Raw genomic sequence first — 19,893 nt, 5'->3', positions numbered from 1 at the left:
TCGAGTTAATTTGAAACTCTTTTCTTTGTTCATTTGCGCTTCCACCTAATTCGGATGTGGCCCTGTATGATACACACTCGTCTTGTGTTCAAGAGATATTTAAGCAGGCTGCTGAAAATGATGTTGTGGTGATGGGTGAATACAATTTACCTCATTTAAACTGGCATTATGAAGAAGTTACAAGCTCGCTGCTTCCAATTAACGCATCCTCTGAGCATGAAATTGTTTTAGTAGAAAAATTGTTATCGAACGGACAGCGGCAGATCAATGATCTTGAGAACATGAACGGGCGATTACTAGATCTTGCTCTAACAAATGACCCTGTGATATTTGATTTACTTGAACCACCCTGGCCACTGATGAAAGTTGACCGTCATCACAATCCTTTTTTGCTTCACCTGAGTCTTACTGCAACTTGTATACCAGATGGAATTGAACCAACTTTTGATTACAATCGGGCGAATTATTCTAACTTGAATAAGCTGTATTCAATACTTGCTCTGATGAATTTGATTTAAATCTATCTCGTAACACCATTAAAACCCGTTATCTCCGATTTTTTTCCCGCTAGTTTTATTTAGATAATTAGACGATATCAATAGTTGTTAGCTAGCTTTGTAGTTTAAATAAGGGTAATTTAAGATTTCGTCATGTATCAGTTGGACAAATGTTATCTGTTGATACAAAGATGAGAAGGTTTTATGCCTGCTGGAGAAGGAGAACAAAGATCTCAGCTCCAGCGGGCTTTTCCCTTGCTCCTAAAAAATAAAATAAAAAAAAAATAAAATAAAAAATGGGATTGACTGGACTGAAATCGTTCTCGGTGACACAATTGATGACGCTGTCTCATCTTTTTACACCAAACTGTATGAAATTATTCAGAATAACGTACCAATCAAACAACGTTCTCATCAGAAGAAATTCAAACAGCCCTGGTGGAATGTCGAACTGCAGCGTCTACGAAATCGTTTGCGAAAGGCAAAGAATCGGTACTTCAAAACCAAGTCCACATGGCATAAAGCAGAGGGAATTAGAACGCCAGTGCAACTCTTTGAACGCAACTTGTTTTCGGAATTATGTGCAGCGTATTGAGAGCAACGTGAAAGACAACCCAACGTCTTTTTGGAATTACAACGCCAGCCGAAACAAATCTAAAGGCATTCCTATTAACGTTCGTTACAAAGGAGTTTCAGCCGAAACATCGCTGGGCACGGCAAACCTGTTCTCGTCGTTCTTTCAAAGTGTGCTAAGTAATAACTCACCACCCTTGTCAGAATCGTACTTGAGCGGCTTGCCTAATTATCATCTGGATATTCCACGCATATTTTTTAGCCAACAAGACATCCTCCGTAAGATGTTAACTATCGATGGTTCGAAAGGTGCAGGGCCTGACGGTTTACCACCTGTTTTCATCAAAAAACTGTGCAGCTGCACTCGCATTTCCCGTCTCTATAATATTCAACCGTTTTTTCGCGGATTGTGTTTTTCCGAGTGCATGGAAAATTGCTGCAATAATTCCAATACACAAGAGTGGCAGCATTCATGACGTAGATAACTATCGATCTATTTCGATTCTTAGTTGCTTACCTAAATTGCTAGAGAGCATGCTACACGATGCTTTATATGAGACTGTGCATCACATCATCGCAGATGAACAGCATGGTTTCGTGAGGAAACGTTCTACTACAACAAATCTGATGTGCTACATTTCTGATTTAATCGATCAAATGGAGCGCAAAAAATAAGTGGACGCAATTTACGTTGACTTATCCAAGGCATTCGACAAAGTTCCTCATCGACTTGCTGTTGAAAAATTAAGCAGACTTGGCTTTCCGGAGTGGCTGACACAATGGATTAGAACATACTTGACTGGACGCAGCGCTTTTGTACGCATTGGTAACATACAATCTTCTTCGTTTGCAATATCATCAGGTGTTCCCCAAGGAAGCCATTTGGGTCCGCTGCTTTTTGTATTGTTTATAAACAACCTCTGCAGAGCTATAAAATCTCCCAAGCTACTGTTCGCGGATGACCTGAAGTTCTTTCGCTGTATAAATTCATTATTGGACTGCAACGCTCTTCAATCGATGCACTTGTTGACTGGTGCAAAATCAACGGAATGGAAGTAAACGTACGCAAATGCAACGTAATATCTTTCTCTCGTTTGCGTGGCTCAACAACTTTCGACTACAAAATTTTATCACTAAGCTTTGAAAGAGTCGCTGTTATAAAGGATCTTGGTGTATTATTAGACCACAAGCTAAAATTTTCAGAACACGTAGCACTGACCACTGCTAAGGTCTTTTCAATGATTGGTTTCATTCGTCGAAATACTCAGGCTTTCGAAGATGTTTACTGTCTAAGAACATTGTACTGTTCAATTGTTCGCAGCATTTTGGAATATGCTGCTCCAGTCTGGGCACCGTACCACAGCGTACATATTAGCAGAATCGAAAGCGTGCAAAAAAGTTTCATACGTTACGCTCTACGTCTGCTGCCTTGGTCCGATCCCGTTCACCCCCCCCCCTCCTATGAAGATCGCTGTCGACTTATCCATCTTCCAACTTTAGAGAGCAGAAGGAAAACCTTGCAACGTCTTCTAATCTTCGACATTGTTGGTAATAATATCGGCTGTGCTGAATTACTAGACGGACCCGGCGTATGGAACTGTTTCAGCTGCCTAATCATCGCACACAATATGGACAAAACAACCCTCTTAATGTATGTTGCCGATTGTTTAATGAATGAATGAAGTTTATGACAAATTTGATTTTAATGTGTCTAAAAATGTGTTTAAATTAAGAATTAGCATTTAAGTGTCTGTGCGATGTAAATTTTCGAAGACCAAATAAATAAATAAATAAATGTCCCTGACTCAACTTTATTTTTCGACATCTCAAGCAGCGCGAAGTGCGTGGAATCCCGGAACACCTACGCTCGATGGAAATCCCAAAACTATTTTCAAGTAAGTTCAGGCATATTGACTCTGAAAAAGTGTTTTACACGAACGGATCACGGATTGAAGAGACTACTGGGTTTGGTATATTCAACAACAATGTTTCGGCTTCATTTAGGCTTCAAGAACCAGCATCTGTTTATATAGCAGAGTTAGCAGCAGTTATTACAGTTTGAGTGTAATCGTCACATTATTTCCAAACCATTATTTTCTCTTCACATAGTCTGAGTGCAATTGAAGCCATGCGCTCAAACGCTGCTGGTAAAAATGAACCGTTTTTCTTGGGCAAAATAAAACAGTTTCTGACCCTGAAATAGTTATAATATCATGTACAGGGTTCGCCATGTAACTTTTTTTTAAACATGCAATAAAACACAAACGGTTGATCCGATTTCAAGATTTATTTTTTCATATTAAAGTACAATCCTTACGGTTAATTGTGAAACATAATTTCATTCAAATGGCTGCCTCGGCTGGCCTTGCAGTACGCCATACGGTCGGTCCAGTTTTTTAGTACATTTTCGATTGTATGCAGCTTTATTTCAGCTATGGCTGAATGAATGTTGTCATTCAAGGCTTGAATTGTCTCTGGCTTGTCCACATAACACTTATCTTTGACAGCCACCCAAAGATAATATACTAATGGCATCAAATCACAGCTCCGAGGCGGCCAAACGACATCCGAATTTCGATTGATAATTCGATCTTCGAAGACTGCGCAGAAGATCGATCGTAGCGTTGGCTGTATGGCACGGAGCGCCGTCTTGTTGGAACGAAATGATGTCCAAGTCTTCCTCTTCAAGTAACGGGAAGAACCAATCGCTAATTATGGCGCGGTACCGCTCGCCATTGGCCGTGGCGGCAGCTCCTGCCTCATTTTCGAAGAAAACTGGCCCAATGATGCCGCCAGACCAAAATCCGCACCAAACGTCACTCTCTGAGGATGCATCGGCTTCTCCATGATAACGTGCGGGTTTTCGGTCCCCCAGATGCGTCAATTTAGCTTATTAACATACGCGCCGAGATGTGTCTCATCCGAGAAGGTGATTTTTTGGCAAAAATCGGCGTCTTCTTCAAGCTGATCGCAAGCCCAGTTGGCACTATTTTCACGCGTTCCTCAAGCGTATACACAACCATTTTCGTTCAGCGGAAGGATAAAACTAAGTTTCTGTTAAATCAGAAATGGCATTAAGGTTACCAATGTCGAAATAACCGCTAGTTAAAAAAAAGTTGGAGGGCGGACCCTGTTCAAAATAAATGTATTTTATTTAATGTAATTTACAATAGCAAATCGCTTGATAAAAAGTACGGGTGTGTAATGTCAGAGACATAACTGGATGCCGTGAATACGAATAAAACTGACACGATTTGTTTACACTTTCGAAATCGAATTGATAGTTGATGAATTGTGTGAATTGCGAAACTTTCCCCCTTTTCACTACTAAAATTTTCAACGAGTTTTGACGTCGATTATCTCATTTCAGATTTGCATATTTCATTGAAAGAAACTATCAAGATACAGGATTCATTTTTGACTTTTAGAAGGACCAAATTGTGGAGTTCTCTACGATATTTACCACAGCTCGGAACATTTATCTCGAACGATTTTCGCACAGCGAACCGGATCAAATTATTTTGGGTTTTCACTAAACTGATGATTTCTACCTTCGAATTTAAAAGAATAAATCTTAATAGTTCTTTAGATAACATTTAGAGCCATTAGAACGGCTGATTTTATATAATGTTGTCCACTTTTCGTTTCTTGTTTTCTTTATCTCCAATGCAAAGCACCAGCAGCTGATGCAATCGTTCTTGCTTGAATTGAAATTAGCTTTGCGTATAAACCGACACATCCGCTCGTAGTGCCAAATGATGCGGTTTTTAACCACGCAGAAGGTCTGCTTTCATTGACGACTGCTCCACCTGTCGACTGAAGTCCAAATGAAAGCACGACCTTAGCGTTTGAGGTTTGGCACCACGCAAAAGGTCTGCTTTCATTGACGACTGCTCCACCTGTCGACTGAAGTCCAAATGAAAGCACGACCTTAGCGTTTGAGGTTTGGCACCACGCAAAAGGTCTGCTTTCATTGACGACTGCTCCACCTGACGACTGAAGTCCAAATGAAAGCACGACCTTAGCGTTTGAGGTTTGGCACCACGCAAAAGGTCTGCTTTCATTGACGACTGCTCCACCTGACGACTGAAGTCCAAATGAAAGCACGATTTAAGCGCTTGAGGTTTGGCACCACGCAAAAGGTCTGCTTTCATTGACGACTGCTCCACCTGACGATGAAAGTCCAAATGAGAGCACGACCTAAGCGTTTGAGGTTTGTCACCACGCAAAAGGTCTGCTTTCATTGACGACTGCTCCACCTGACGTCTGAAGTCCAAATGAAAGCACGACCTAAGCGTTTGAGGTTTGGCACCACGCAAAAGGTCTGCTTTCATCGACGACTGCTCCACCTGATGATTGAAGTCCAAATGAGAGCACGACCTTAGCGTTTGAGGTTTGGCACCACGCAGAAGGCGCACTCTCCGTCGCTGCTGGTCCCACGACGTCTGCTTGCATCCAACGCACAAGAAGAAATGATCGAATTTCGACCACGGTTCCCCTTTTATACCCAGTCAGTTGAAGATATGTGCCTGACTACCTCAAAATCGTCGTCCTTGCGCGAAAAAGCCAAGCAAAAGTAAAGAGTTTTCCGCGTTGTTTTCAAAGTTTAAGAAAACTTAATATTTGAGTTGTTTGTGGTTATCTCACACTGTTCAAAATATTATCCTAAATTCCTGATCATATTTTTGATGAAATGGTGAAAGAATTATGTTGCTGCCTTTAATACAAGTCGAGATATTCACGATTAAGTTCTGCCCATTCTTCCATAAGGGTAATTTTGAAAAGGCACCCCATAGTAAAGTAAGTCGTATTCACGACAAAACAGTGTTTAGATTAACTAATGCATACCATCATACTGATATGATATTCGAAATGTATTAGGTTTAAAGTACTATGTATTGTGGATGCCACGACGAAGAAAAAAATATGTATATTGCCTATGAAAAAAAAGATGCTAGTAACTGACAGCCGAATCCGTATATGCCGTATACGATTCTTCCGTGAACAAATGTGTCAATAGCAAATTTTAATATTCGGCCAACCATATACAATAAAATTGCAGTTTACGTGATGTTCCCGAGCAATGTGGGCCATAACATGATTTTAATCCAATGCCTCGTTATTGCGCTGCTGATTACGTCTCCAGAAGTTAATGCCTCGAAGTTGGAGACTTGTTCATTTGGTTGTTGTTCAAGCAGTACCTTTTGTAAAACGTTCATTACTACTCTGCGATCTCCTTGTTCATAATTTATATTTCAAATTTTTTAGACTGTCAGCGTCGTAAACACCACTTTGCATCAGATTTGGTAGTGGTGTATATGTAAAGAAATACGGTTTGAACGTTAAGAGCAAAGTTTATTTAACGACTGACAATTACTTATATATCATCTGGTTACAGGTGGCAACCGTTGCTTCTGTACGAGTTGTTGACTAAAAATAAACAACAGCCTGCTGTGTTATGTTTGGATGAAATATTTCCTTTTTGAGGCCGACAACATAAACCAGCCCCCTGCGAGGAAATCGTGTAAATGTGGTCAGCATCCTTCTGCAAAGACCAAAACAATAAAGAAGTTCTAGTTTATTCAGTACCCTTTACCAAACTTTCCTACAAATTATCGATCAGAATAGCATCACTACGTTAAAGAAAATTAAGACTTTATTCGATTTAAAATGCTCGAATGATTGTTTACCATACTCTGAGCACTCTGACTGGTTGATAAACGACTGGATAATGCGCAATTCAGGCCCCAATGTAGTTCATAGCCTCTTGTCCAGTAACTCCTATCCCTACCTTCCCGCGGCTGGGGTGCGAGTTACCATAGAAAAGATCGGTAACCAACCCCGATGAAACCTTGGTCGTATGCTGACAGGGAGGGGGGGCTTGCTTTCTCTTTACAGAGAGCAAGCCTACCCAAGCGTCTGTTCCCCATGTTGGGGCTGCTCGAAACAGCGTCTGTTTTTCATATTAGGAGCGGCTGATTACCGTCCTTGTGTCAGTGTGGGAACAGTGCTGACACGATGGCCCTCCGGCGAGACAGGAGGTTGGTGCAGGCCTAACAAGCCGCTCGGAAAACACTTGTTACGCATAATCAAGGAAGAAATACGACTCGGAATAATCGGCAAAGACCTACGCGACGAAATAAGGACTACGATTGGAAGCTTGGTACATGGAACTGCAAATCGCTTGGCTTCCCAGGATACGACCGAATGCTGCATTATGAGCTTTAAATCCGCGGCTTCGGTGTCGTAATACTGCAGGAGCTTTGTTGGACGGGACAGAAGGTGTGGAAAAGTGGGCATCGAGCGGCTACCTTCTACCAGAGCTGTGGGACAACCAGCGTTCTAGGAACGGGATTTGTAGTGTTGTTCAAGATGCGCCAGCGCGTGATTGGGTGGCAGCCAATCAGTGATAGGATGTGCGTATTGAAGATCAAGGGTTGTTTTTTCAATTACAGCATCATCAATGTGCACTGCCCACACGACAGCTGTCCACGGCGGGATGTAAAACTCGTCATCGGCGACATGAATGCTCAGGTAGGCCGGGAGGCAATGTATAGGCCTGTGATCGGGCTTGAGAGCCTGCACGCGGTAACAAACGACAACGGCCTACGATGCGTTAACTTTGCTGCCTATCGAGGAATGGTAGTTCGAAGCACTTTCTTCCCCCGCAAAGATATCCACAAAGCCACCTGGAGATCATCTGATCAACACACACAAATCGACCACGTTCTCATCGACGGGCGATTCTTCTCCGACGTCATTAATGTCCGCACCTACCGCAATGCAAACATTGATTCTGATCACTACCTTGTATGTGCTCAAAACTATCGACGGTGCACAACACTCGTCGCACAGGAACGCCGGGACTCAATCTAGAGCAGCTACGTAGTTTTCGTACTGCAGAGGAATACGCGCAACAACTGGAGCAAGTGCTACCAACGGAAGAGCAGCTTGGCGCGGCGACCCTTGAAGACTGCTTTGACCGTACTAGGTACGAGGTTATCGAATAGAGGAAATGACTGGTTTGACGACGAATGTCAACAGTTGGTCGAAGAGAAGAGTACAGCAAGGGCGAGTATGCTGCAACACCGCACTAGAGCGAACGAGGAACGATACAGACAGGCACGGAACAGACAGAACACGGTTTTCCGGAGGAAAAAGCGCCACCAGAAAGGCCAAGATCTCGAAGCGCTGGAACTGCTGTACCGCGCAAATGATACTCGGAAATTCTATGAGAAGTTGAACCGCTCACGTAGAGGCTTCACGCCACAGGCCGAAATGTGCAGAGATACCAGTAATAACCTTCTCACGAACGGACGTGAGGTGATCGACAGGTGGAAGCAGTACTATGACGAGCATCTGAATGGCGAAGCACAAGATACAGAGAACGACAAAGGAATCAATCTGGGTGCACGCTCAACCGACGACAGATTCCCAGCTCCTGATTCGACGGAGATAAAAGAGGAGAACAAGCGGCAAGCTGAAGAACAACAAAGCCGCGGGCAATGACCAATTACCAGGCGAGATGCTCAAACATGGAGGAGAGGCACTGGCTAGATCGCTGCACTGGATGATTTCAGATTTGGGAGGAGGAGATTATACCGCAGGAATGGATGGATGGAGTGGTATGCACGAATACGGTTTCCCGGATAAATTGACACGATTGGTCAAAGCAACGATGGATAGAGTGATGAGCTACGTCCGAGTATCTGAGACGCTCTCGAGTCCCTTCGAATCTCGGAGAGGGCTACGGCAAGGTGAGGGCCTCTCTTGTATCTTGTTCAATATTGCCTTGGTAGGTGTAATTCGAAGAGCGAGGATCGACACGAGTAGCACGATCTTCCGAAAGTCCGTAAAACTTTTGGCTTCGCTGACGATATTGATATTGTAACACGTAACCTTGAGAAGATGACGGAAACCTATATCGGACTGAAAGCTGAAGCTAGACGTATCGGACCGGCCATAAATGCGTCAGAACAAAATACATTAGAGGAAGAGGCTCTAGAGAAGAAACACTACGCCTCCCACCACGAATATTGATATACGGTGACGATATCGAGGTGGTTGACGAGTTTGTGTATTTGGGCTCACTGGTGACCGCCGACAATGACCCCAGCAGAGAGATACAGAGACGGGCAGGGAATCGTGCGTACTTTGGACTCAGAAAAACACTTCGATCGAGAAAAGTACGCAGCCTCACGAAATTGACCTACAAATCTACAAATCTACAAAACGCTCATTAGACCGGTTGTTCTCTATGGCCACGAGACCTGGACTATGTTGGCAGAGGACCACCGCACCCTCAGTGTTTTTGAAAGAAAGGTGCTGAGAACCATGTATAGCGGAGTGCAGATGGAAGACGGAACGTGAAGACGGCGGATGAATCACGAATTGCAACAGCTGCTAGGGGAACCACCCATCGTACGGACAGCTAAAATCGGACGTCTACGATGGGCTGGGCATGTCATAAGGATGTCGGACGACAGCCCAGTGAAAATGGTTCTTGAACCTAGCGAGCAAGGTGGATCGATCAAGTGGAGGGTGATCTCCGAAGCGTTCGTGGAGAGTGATCTCCGAAGCGTTGAGTGGCTGGCGACGAGCAGCCATTGGCCGAGTTATGTGGAGACGTATTCTTGATACAGCAAAGGACACCCCAGACCTATAGCTGTTAGGTAAGGTAAGGACTCTGACTGCCCACCAAATGCCCCAGATGTTGGCTACGATAGCACTTGCTAGAGCGCCTTGTTCTTGCCACCGGGCTGACATAAAAAAGCCTTGGTATTACATTCTTGTAGTGGAATTTGACCTTCTGTTTCAACAGAGTTCGCACCCGATTCAGAGTGTACAGAACCATTGCATGGCTCATGCTACGATTCTACTGACACTACAAATCCTTCTAGGTCGGGGCTCGAACATACGACAACTGGTTTGTAAGACCAGTGCCTTATGCATTGAACCGCCATCCCGGGACTGACGGGCTGATATAAACTTGCATTGATTAAGGATGAATTATTTCTGTTTCCGTCTTCGAGCAATGCGCATTTTTCATTCTTTGGTTAATTATAAAGCTTGAGTAAAAGTGAACACTTGTGTTTTTTCAGATGCCATGTTTGTCCTGAAATATAGTTAAAAATACAGTCCATGATCGATATATTGAACATTTGATCCTTCGTGGCCGGATAGTGAAGTGAAAACTCTTTGGAAATAACAAATTCATATTGACGAAAAGAGAATTGAGTATTTAATTGAAGCGTCAATTAAATGTAGTGAGAGGCCATTATTCCGCTAGTTTGGCTTTCACTCGAACTACACCGATGGAACACGATGTCTCCAGCAGACACCCAAATAATATTGACATACGGTGACGATATCGAGGTGGTTGACGAGTTTGTGTATTTGGGCTCACTGGTGACCGCCGACAATGACCCCAGCAGAGAAATACAGAGACAGGCAGGGAATCGTGCGTACTTTGGACTCAGAAAAACACTTCGATCGAGAAAAGTACGCAACCTCACGAAATTGACCTACAAATCTACAAATCTACAAAACGCTCATTAGACCGGTTGTTCTCTATGGCCACGAGACCTGGACTATGTTGGCAGAGGACCACCGCACCCTCAGAGTTTTTGAAAGAAAAGTGCTGAGAACCATGTATAGCGGAGTGCAGATGGAAGACGGAACGTGAAGACGGCGTATGAATCACGAATTTCAACAGCTGCTAGGGGAACCACCCATCGTACGGACAGCTAAAATCGGACGTCTACGATGGGCTGGGCATGTCATAAGGATGTCGGACGACAGCCCAGTGAAAATGGTTCTTGAACCTAGCGAGCAAGGTGGATCGATCAAGTGGAGGGTGATCTCAGAAGCGTTCGTGCCTTGAGTGGCTGGCGACGAGCAGCCATGGACCGAGTTATGTGGAGACGTATTCTTGATACAGCAAAGGACACCCCAGACCTATAGCTGTTAGGTAAGGTAAGGACTCTGACTGCCCACCAAATGCCCCAGATGTTGGCTACGATAGCACTTGCTAGAGCGCCTTGTTCTTGCCACCGGGCTGACATAAAAAAGCCTTGGTATTACATTCTTGTAGTGGAATTTGACCTTCTGTTTCAACAGAGTTCGCACCCGATTCAGAGTGTACAGAACCATTGCATGGCTCGTGCTACGATTCTACTGACACTACGAATCCTTCTAGGTCGGGGCTCGAACATACGACAACTGGTTTGTAAGACCAGTGCCTTATGCATTGAACCGCCATCCCGGGACTGACGGGCTGACATAAAATTGCATTGATTAAGGATGAATTATTTCTGTTTCCGTCTTCGAGCAATGCGCATTTTTCATTCTTTGGTTAATTATAAAGCTTGAGTAAAAGTGAACACTTGTGTTTTTTCAGATGCCATGTTTGTCCTGAAATATAGTTAAAAATACAGTCCATGATCGATATATTGAACATTTGATCCTTCGTGGCCGGATAGTGAAGTGAAAACTCTTTGGAAATAACAAATTCATATTGACGAAAAGAGAATTGAGCATTTAATTGAAGCGTCAATTAAATGTAGTGAGAGGCCATTATTCCGCTAGTTTGGCTTTCACTCGAACTACACCGATGGAACACGATGTCTCCAGCAGACACCCAAAGGAGCGAAGCAGCAAAAAGGAAACGAGTACACACCGATCAGAGAACAACTCGCGGAACAGAAGAAGAAGGAAGATTCTAAAATAATGGAAGAAGAATACGATGTACTAGTGCGTCAGAAAAAGGCAATCAAGTCTAGACTTTTACGAGTGTAGCGTGCATTATTTAACACTAAAGACAATTCAACCTTACAAATATTCATTCGAAGACTGTCGAGAGTTGTTATCATGAAGTCAGAGAATTGCAAGAAAGGTGTACGCGATGCCGCTTACGATGAACAAGAAGAAGAAATTATAGCTTTTGAGACGGTTTACAACGAACTTGTAATTAAACTGAATACTTTGGCTGCAGCGGTTGTAAAGCAAGAATCCATAAATATATCATCTGTTGTAACGGTTGTACCTTCCGGTGTTCTCCGCTGGTTCTGATTCATTTCAGTTTCCGCCACTAAAAGTTTGATGGCTCTTATGAGTATTGGCTATCATTTAAATGTATGTTCCAGACAATCATGGCACGATAGAAGAACGAATCTCCGATAATTAAATTGTATCATTTGCGAAATTCACTGACGGGAAAAGCATCATAGACCAAGACATCATTAATACCAACGATTATTATGATTCTTGGGAAATGCTTATAGAACGTTATGAAGACCTGAGACTTATCATCGATCGGCATCTTGATGCGTGAAATAAATTACCAAAAATAACAAAATAGAGTGCGATAGATTTGCGAAAACTGATGGACAATTGCTCGAAGAATGTAGATGCCTTGAAACATTTGGAACTTCCTGTTGAAGGATTGGGCGAAGCGATGCTAATCAACTTAATTTCTTCGAAAATGGATACTGCGACAAGAAAAGATTGGAAAATGATCCAATTCCCAGGTGAATTTCATGAATACGGTGCAACCATGAACTTTCCAAAGGAACGTTGCAAGGTTTTGGAGAAGATCAACATAAACACAAAAACCAGTACGGATTTAGTAAAAACTGATGAGATATGATGAGCACCTCGTTAAAAGAGAAATAAGTTTTTTCCCTACCTGCATTGTACGAACCCTGAGCTTGTATTATTTCTTTTTTATTCTACTTCCTACTACTGCGGAACTGTACACAATCATCACAAATAAATGCGTTTTACTTCCAACCAGTCGTGTTGTGTTTTAGCTCCTTTTTTGTCCGTACTTTTACTTCGGTTCCGCGTGTCTGCTGGTAGTTCCGTCCATCAGGTTATGGTCCCAGTCTCGGGAAGCCGTTGAGCAGTGACCGGATTTAGAAGGCTGTTTTCCGGGAAGTGGAGGTTTTCTATTTTATGCTTCCTGAAGGAATTTTTTCTTGCAACGCGGCTGTGAATGAACAAGATGGCTGACGGATGGAAAGCATCGTTCGCTAAATTAGGAAATGCGAACTATGCATCATGGAAATTTCGCATGCGATCTTTGCTGGAACGTGAAGATTTGTGGAATATAATTGAGCAACCAAAGCCAGAAGAAACTGATGATGGTTTTGCGGATTGGAAGAAAAACGACACAAAGGCCCGAGCAACAATCGCTCTATTTGTTGAGGATAATCAACTGCGTTTTATGAAAAAGTGTGATACGGCACGCCAGATGTGGGAAAATCTGAGAATCTATCATGAAAAGGCCACCATTGGGAACCAAGCAATGCTGTTGCAGAAGTTGTGTTCGAAAAATTTGCCTGAGGGTGGTGACGTCGAGAAGCATCTCGAAGAAATTAAATGCTTGTATGAGCGCCTGGACAACGCGGGCGTGGAACTCAGTGAGCTTTTGCGAATAATAATGATGTTGCGTAGTCTTCCATCGTCGTACAATAGTTTTGTGACGTAATTGGAAAATAGACCACAGGAGGATCTAACAATGGATTTGGTGGTAGCTCGGCTGCGTGATGAATATCAAAAGCGATCGGATCGTAATAAGCATGGCGATAACAGTGAAAAAGCGTTGAAAGTTTCCAATAAAGGAAAAAGTGACAGAAAATGTTTTTATTGTTCGAAACCCGGACATTTTAAGAAGAATTGTCGCAAATATCTTGCAGATAAGCGCTGTGAAGATGCAAGTGAATCAGAAAAATCCACAGGATCGAATCAGGCTGCTAAGCAGAAAGCAAAGCAAGTACAAGCGGAAAGTGAGAGTAATGATCGATTAAAACAAAGGGTTGCGGATGAGGTTATCTGTGGTGCTGTGTGCTTCATGGCCGGTAGCGTAATTCCAGGATCGTGGACGATTGATAGTGGGTGTACGTGCCATATGACGAACGACCGCAGTTTTTTCTCGGAATTCAAAAGAGGAGTTACCGTAGATGTGACTCTTGCAGACGGAACAAAAACTAAATCTACCGGAGTTGGAAGCGGTGTGATCATGGGAATGAATGCGAAAGGGGAACGCATTGCAATTACTCTTGAGAACGTTTTATTGGTTCCTTCTCTAGAAGGTGGATTGATTTCTGTTCGGAAACTTGCAACGAAGGGCTTCACAGTTGTATTTGAAGCAACGGGATGTTTAATCAAAACAATCAACGGTGTCATAGTGGCAATGGGTGAGTTAGTTGGTTGTCAATACAAGTTAAAGTTGGCAGAGCAGTGTTTATCCGTTACGGGAAATCATAATGAGAGTTGTCAACACACATGGCATCGCCGAATGGGCCATCGCGACATTGGTGTACTAAATACAATCGTCACACAAGGTTTGGCAAGTGGAATCAAGTTAACGGATTGCGGAGAATCGTGTGTGAGTGCTGTTTGAAAGGTAAATTGGTACGAAAACCTTTTCCTTTGATTTCAGAGCGAAAATCAAAACGACCGTTAGATATAATACACACGGATCTCTGTGGGCCATTGGAACATTCGACGCCGAGTGGTAACAAATACTTCATCACACTAATTGATGATTTTAGCCGTTTTTGCGTGGTGTTTTTATTAAAGACGAAAGATGAAGCAGTCGACAAGATTATTGAATTCGTTCGGTGGGCTCAAAATATCTTCGATAAGAAGCCCTGTGTTTTGCGATCTGATGGAGGAGGAGAATATACAGGTGAGAAATTACAAAGTTTTTGCAAATCCGAGGGCATACAGCAGCAGTTCTCTACTCCTTACTCACCGCAATCGAATGGAGTAGCGGAACGAAAAAACCGATCACTTCAGGAAATGTCTAGTTGTATGTTACTCGATGCTAACCTTCCGAAGCTTTATTGGGGGAAGCGATTCTCACGGCAACGTATATTAAAAATCGGCTTCCATCAAGAGCAGTTGAAAAGACGCCATTCGAATTATGGAAAGGCTACAAACCAGACTTGAAAGGTCTTAGAACCTTCGGTTGTGAAGCCTATGTTCGTATACCGGATGTCAAGCGCAAGAAGCTTGATCCTCGATCCAGAAAGCTTATATTCGTCGGTTATTCTAGTTGTCACAAAGGTTATCGATTCCTTGATATTCAAACCCAGCGTATAACAGTTAGTAGAGATGCACAATTTTTGGAAATTGCGAATTGTCCTGTGCATCAGGAGGAGATACTTCCGGAGACGCTGCGGAGTAACAGTCCGATTCCAGATGATTCAAATAGTGATGATAATACAGTGGAAGTTACTGATGAAAGTGACCAACAACAAATACAAGAAGAAGGGCGTCATTCAGTGTATGAAGACGCAGAAGACACTTTTGAAACAGATTTTTTTGGCTTCGACGATACTAGCGCGGAAATGGAGAATCCAGAGCAATCAGTATTAAATCGTCAAGACCGGTGTTCACGTGGTAGAATGCCACACAGATATGATGATTTTATCGTTGAAAATGTTAAACATGACGGAGAACCTATTAACTTTCGCGATGCGTTAAGTTTGCCCGTCTGGCAACGCGCAATGCGAGAAGAGATTGATGCTCACAAAATAAATAGCACATGGGAGCTATCAGATCTTCCATCAGGTAAGAAAGTTATCGGCGCGAAGTGGGTATTTAAGATTAAACGAGATGAAACGGGTGCTATTGTCAAGCATAAAGCTCGTATCGTTGCGCAAGGATACTCACAGTGTTTCGGTGTTGATTATTTCGGAAGTGTATGCGCCGGTCACACGGCAGGCAACATTGCGTACACTATTAGCAGTTGCGGGAAAGAAACAGTTGATACTGAAGCAGTATGATGTTCGGACGGCCTACCTCAACGGTACTGTCGAAGAAGAGCTATATATGCAGCAACCTCCAGGTTTCGAAACTCCAGGCAACGAGCAAAAGGTATGCAAACTACGAAAAAGTATATACGGTTTGCGACAATCTGCGAGATGTTGGAATAAAGCGTTGCACTCTGTACTTCTTGGGTTGAAGTTTAAACCAAGCAGCGCAGATCCATGTCTTTACATCCGATATGGAAAACCGTTTGTTGTTATTTTAGTGTACGTGGACGATCTATTGATTGGTAGTGCTGATGAGACTGATATAAATGTGGTTTACGAAGGGCTTAAGAAGAAATTTGACATTACTTCGCTTGGATATGTACGTCATTTTTTGGGATTCGAAATTGAAAGAGTGGGATGCTACTATACTTTGCGACTATCCGTCTACATCCATACATTGCTTTGTAAGTTCAATATGAAGAATTGTCGACCCTCCAAGATTCCTATGGATCCAGGGTACAAACCGAGTAACGATGATAGTAAACGATTTGAAAATCCAACAATGTACCGAAGTCTTGTTGGAGCTTTATTATATTTAGCCGTTAACGCAAGACCAGATCTATCTTTGAGTGTTGGAAAGTGAGTGAGCCCAACAACATGGATTGGTATGCAGCGAAACGAGTTCTGCAATATTTGAGCGTGACGAGTGCTTTGAAATTGCAATTCGGACCAGGAGAAGGATGGTGTTTAAGAGGATTTTTGATTCTGATTGGGCAGGAGATGTTCGCACAAGGAGATCAACAACCGGGTTTATCTTTTTCTATGGAAGCGGTCCAATTAGCTGGGTGAGCAAAGCACAATGTTCTGTTGCACTGTCGTCCCTCGAAGCTGAGTACAACGCACTGTCGCTAGCTTGTCAAGAAACCGTTTGGCTTAGGCGATTGTTGTCTGAATTGAGTGAAGCAGAAGACAAAGCTACTGTCATTCTCGAGGATAACCAAGGATGTCTCAGTTTTGCTACGTCGGAAAGGACCAGTGGTCGCGTTAAACATATCGACACTAAAAGGCATTATGTACGGGAATTAGCAGAGAAAGATGTCATCAAGTTGGTGTATTGTCCGACCAGTGAGATGGTTGCAGATGCATTAACAAAGCCTTTAGGTCCTAAAGGATTGCGGAAATTCGTCGAGCAAATAGGACTGAAGCCTTAAACTCGGTGTTCATCCAAGAGGAGTGATGAGATATGATGAGCACCTCGTTAAAAGATTTATTCGTTTTGGTGTTTGTTTTCGATTATTCGTTTTCGTGTTTGTTTTCGAATGAAATAACGTTTTTGAAACAACATTTTATCAAAATAACGATCTATAAATACAATAAGTCAACTGTTTTTCAAAAAAGGTTTCGCCCTTCCTTACTAGTAATTTAAGTATCGCCCTGTTTTTTGACATGGAGCACGAAGGGCGAATAAATCGAATAAATAAACTGAATGACAGCTTCGCCATTTATAGTTCTTTGCATTACTAAGATTGCAGAATCCGAATTTTTAGGCAAAATTGTAGGATTATGAAGTATTTATTAGTGGGAGAAAGAAATTCGATTTGTTTACTTTAATAAGGTTCGCTTTCTTTGAAAAACAGCTGAAGCAATGAAATAAATATTGAATATAAATAAAATAAAACTTTAGTAACTTACCTTCTGCTATCAATTTGCCAATTTTTCGTTTTGAAACAACGGTATAGTTTAGGTTAAGTCGACCATACTCCCATTGAACAGGGCAATACATATCTAACGCATTACAAAGCCAATAATAAGATGAGCGACGTGATTGGAATTCCTTCGTGCAAAGCGAATGAGTTATATCTTCAATGCTGTCACATAAACAGTGTGTGTAATCATAAGTAGGATAAATACACCACGCGTTACCGGTCCTATGATGAAAAAGAAATTTTATCCTGTACGCTACTGGATCAATTTTACCTTCTTCAAGAGTAACTTTCATGCGCAATGTAGCTGCACCTTCATTTATCTTTCCGTTCTTCATATCCTCAAAAAGCTGCAGACTCTCTTCGATCGGGCGATTACGCCACTTCGATGGTTCGGGATTAAAACCTTTCATTTCCTCATTTGTTTGATGACACACGTATGAGAGTCCCTTTTTTATCAATACAACCGCCAATTCATACAACTGTTGGAAATTATCGGATGAATATGTTATCTTGAACGGTTTATATCCTAACCAATCAACCATATCCTTGATGCCAATGAAAAATTTCTCCTCTTCTTTTTCAGGATTAGTGTCATCGAAGCGTAATATGCAAACGCCATTTTTAGCGTTCGCGTATCCAAAATTAATGTTAATAGCTTTAGCGTGACCAATATGTAGAATACCATTTGGTTCTGGTGGAAATCGAGTTTGAACTAAACCTCCTGTTCTACATAGATGTTCTTTTAATAAATCAGCTGTTCGATCTGTAATGACGTAACCATCTGTTCTATGATTTTCACCAGGAGCATGGAAATGAACGGATTTCATCAGTTCGGAAATTGACTTTGCTCCGTCGAAAACTATCTCTGCAAAACTGTTACAAGCACTAATCTCCGAAACAAATTCAGTTTTGTTTTTAGACTTTTTAGTAAGTGGTACTATATCAGCTTCACTTTTGGGTCCAAGTAAATTAAAAATTTGAACGTCAACCTCATTTTTTATTGACTTTCCTTCAGCCCATGGTAAGCTAGCACGTACTGCAGCAAGTAATTTACCTACATTAAAGTGATACCTTTGATCTTCAATTGCTTTTCTATTGTGAGCAATCACAGATTCCACAGCACGATCAATTTCTTCAGGTGTGACAACTACGCCAACACCGCAAAAAATTTCGAATTGTTCTACATCGACTTCTTTATTAGTTCCATTCACCAGCAAATATTCGAGAGCTGAATCTATACGAAGTGATGTGTCAAGTTTCTTCTCAAGAATATTCTTAACCAGAAATTCTAAATGATTCATTGATTGTTGCTTGATTTTCGTACAAACCTGATAGATTAATTGTCCTTCAACATTTGTCAATTTATAGCCACATGGCACAAACAACAATGCGTTTGATATTGTTTTACACAGATATCCATTTTTTATTGTTTCATTTATTTTCCTTTCGCTAAGTCCAAGATTAGCTAAATCGATGATAAGTTGAGTTTGATTTGCCATTTCAACAAGTAAATGCGCTTATTATAATCTGTTATAACTTCCTGACAAGAGTCTTGTCACAAGACTAGAGATGTCGTAATATCGATCGATTAATCGAATAATCGAGTAAAGGCACAGTTAATCGAATGAAATTTAATCGATTGAATTCTTTCAGATAATCGCAGTAATCGATTAATTTCCTACGATTATTGGTTCGATTAGTATTGTGAATTTCAGCTTAGCATAGAATGCGACGGAATCGTCGCGGAATAGCAAAATAATGAGCGTCAGAATCACAGATACCAAGTTGCAGATTTTATCTGAATTTGATGAATTTTCTTTTTAGCGAACTATGCAGTTTTGCAGACTTTTTAGAGGTTTTCGAAGTTTATTCAGACAGTCATCTAATCTAGATCGATTAGAAAAAAATCGTATGGTGAACCAAGGGCAATTACAGATTCAACATGCAATTTTCTTTTACGACAAGAATTATTTATTTGTTCATTTGAAGCCTCAATGAGTATATGTATATTTTTTTAGTTAAAATCGAAAGTGTTTCAAGTAAAGCAGTAGGTAAACACAAATACTAAGTATTATTGTATAATTATTCTAGTTATAAAAAGTTTGGCATTGTAACGGTCAATTTAAAAATTATGTTTGTGACTTGGGGTCTCGAAGAGGATGATTTGATGCGAATGACAGGTTCGCTTCCTTTGCGGCATTCTGTCGCTTTTTTGCGCATCGCAGTCTTTGCTAACCGCCAGTGAAAATTACAATACAATAAAATGAAAGAAATTACTCCAGTTTCACTTATGTTCATTATAATCTTCTCAATTGTATTCCTCAAATTTCGTTTCGTTTCATTTTGTCAATG

The 19,893-nt window shown here is 41.7% G+C and overlaps 1 protein-coding gene across 2 annotated transcripts in view; it reads right to left on the bottom strand.

The window, feature by feature from the left end:
- The window catches only part of LOC131434568 (probable glutamine--tRNA ligase), a 58,510-nt gene extending 39,420 nt beyond the window's left edge, over positions 1-19,090 (bottom strand). The window contains exons 1-2 of one of the 2 annotated variants that reach the window (XM_058601399.1): positions 18,870-19,006; positions 17,528-17,763 (exon numbers count right to left, since the gene is read on the bottom strand). In XM_058601399.1, the coding sequence (XP_058457382.1) occupies positions 17,528-17,618 (91 nt within the window). In that variant the 5' untranslated portion in view covers positions 17,619-17,763; positions 18,870-19,006. Of the gene's footprint in view, positions 1-17,527 lie in introns of both variants that reach the window. The other variant, XM_058601398.1, reaches the window with a different exon arrangement.
- Between the last annotated feature and the right edge of the window lie 803 nt (positions 19,091-19,893).

Source organism: Malaya genurostris, chromosome 3 (genome assembly GCF_030247185.1).
Source record: "Malaya genurostris strain Urasoe2022 chromosome 3, Malgen_1.1, whole genome shotgun sequence".
Lineage (NCBI taxonomy): Eukaryota > Metazoa > Arthropoda > Insecta > Diptera > Culicidae > Malaya > Malaya genurostris.
Note: the sequence above shows the minus strand (reverse complement) of the source record. Positions and strands in the feature narration are given on the sequence as shown.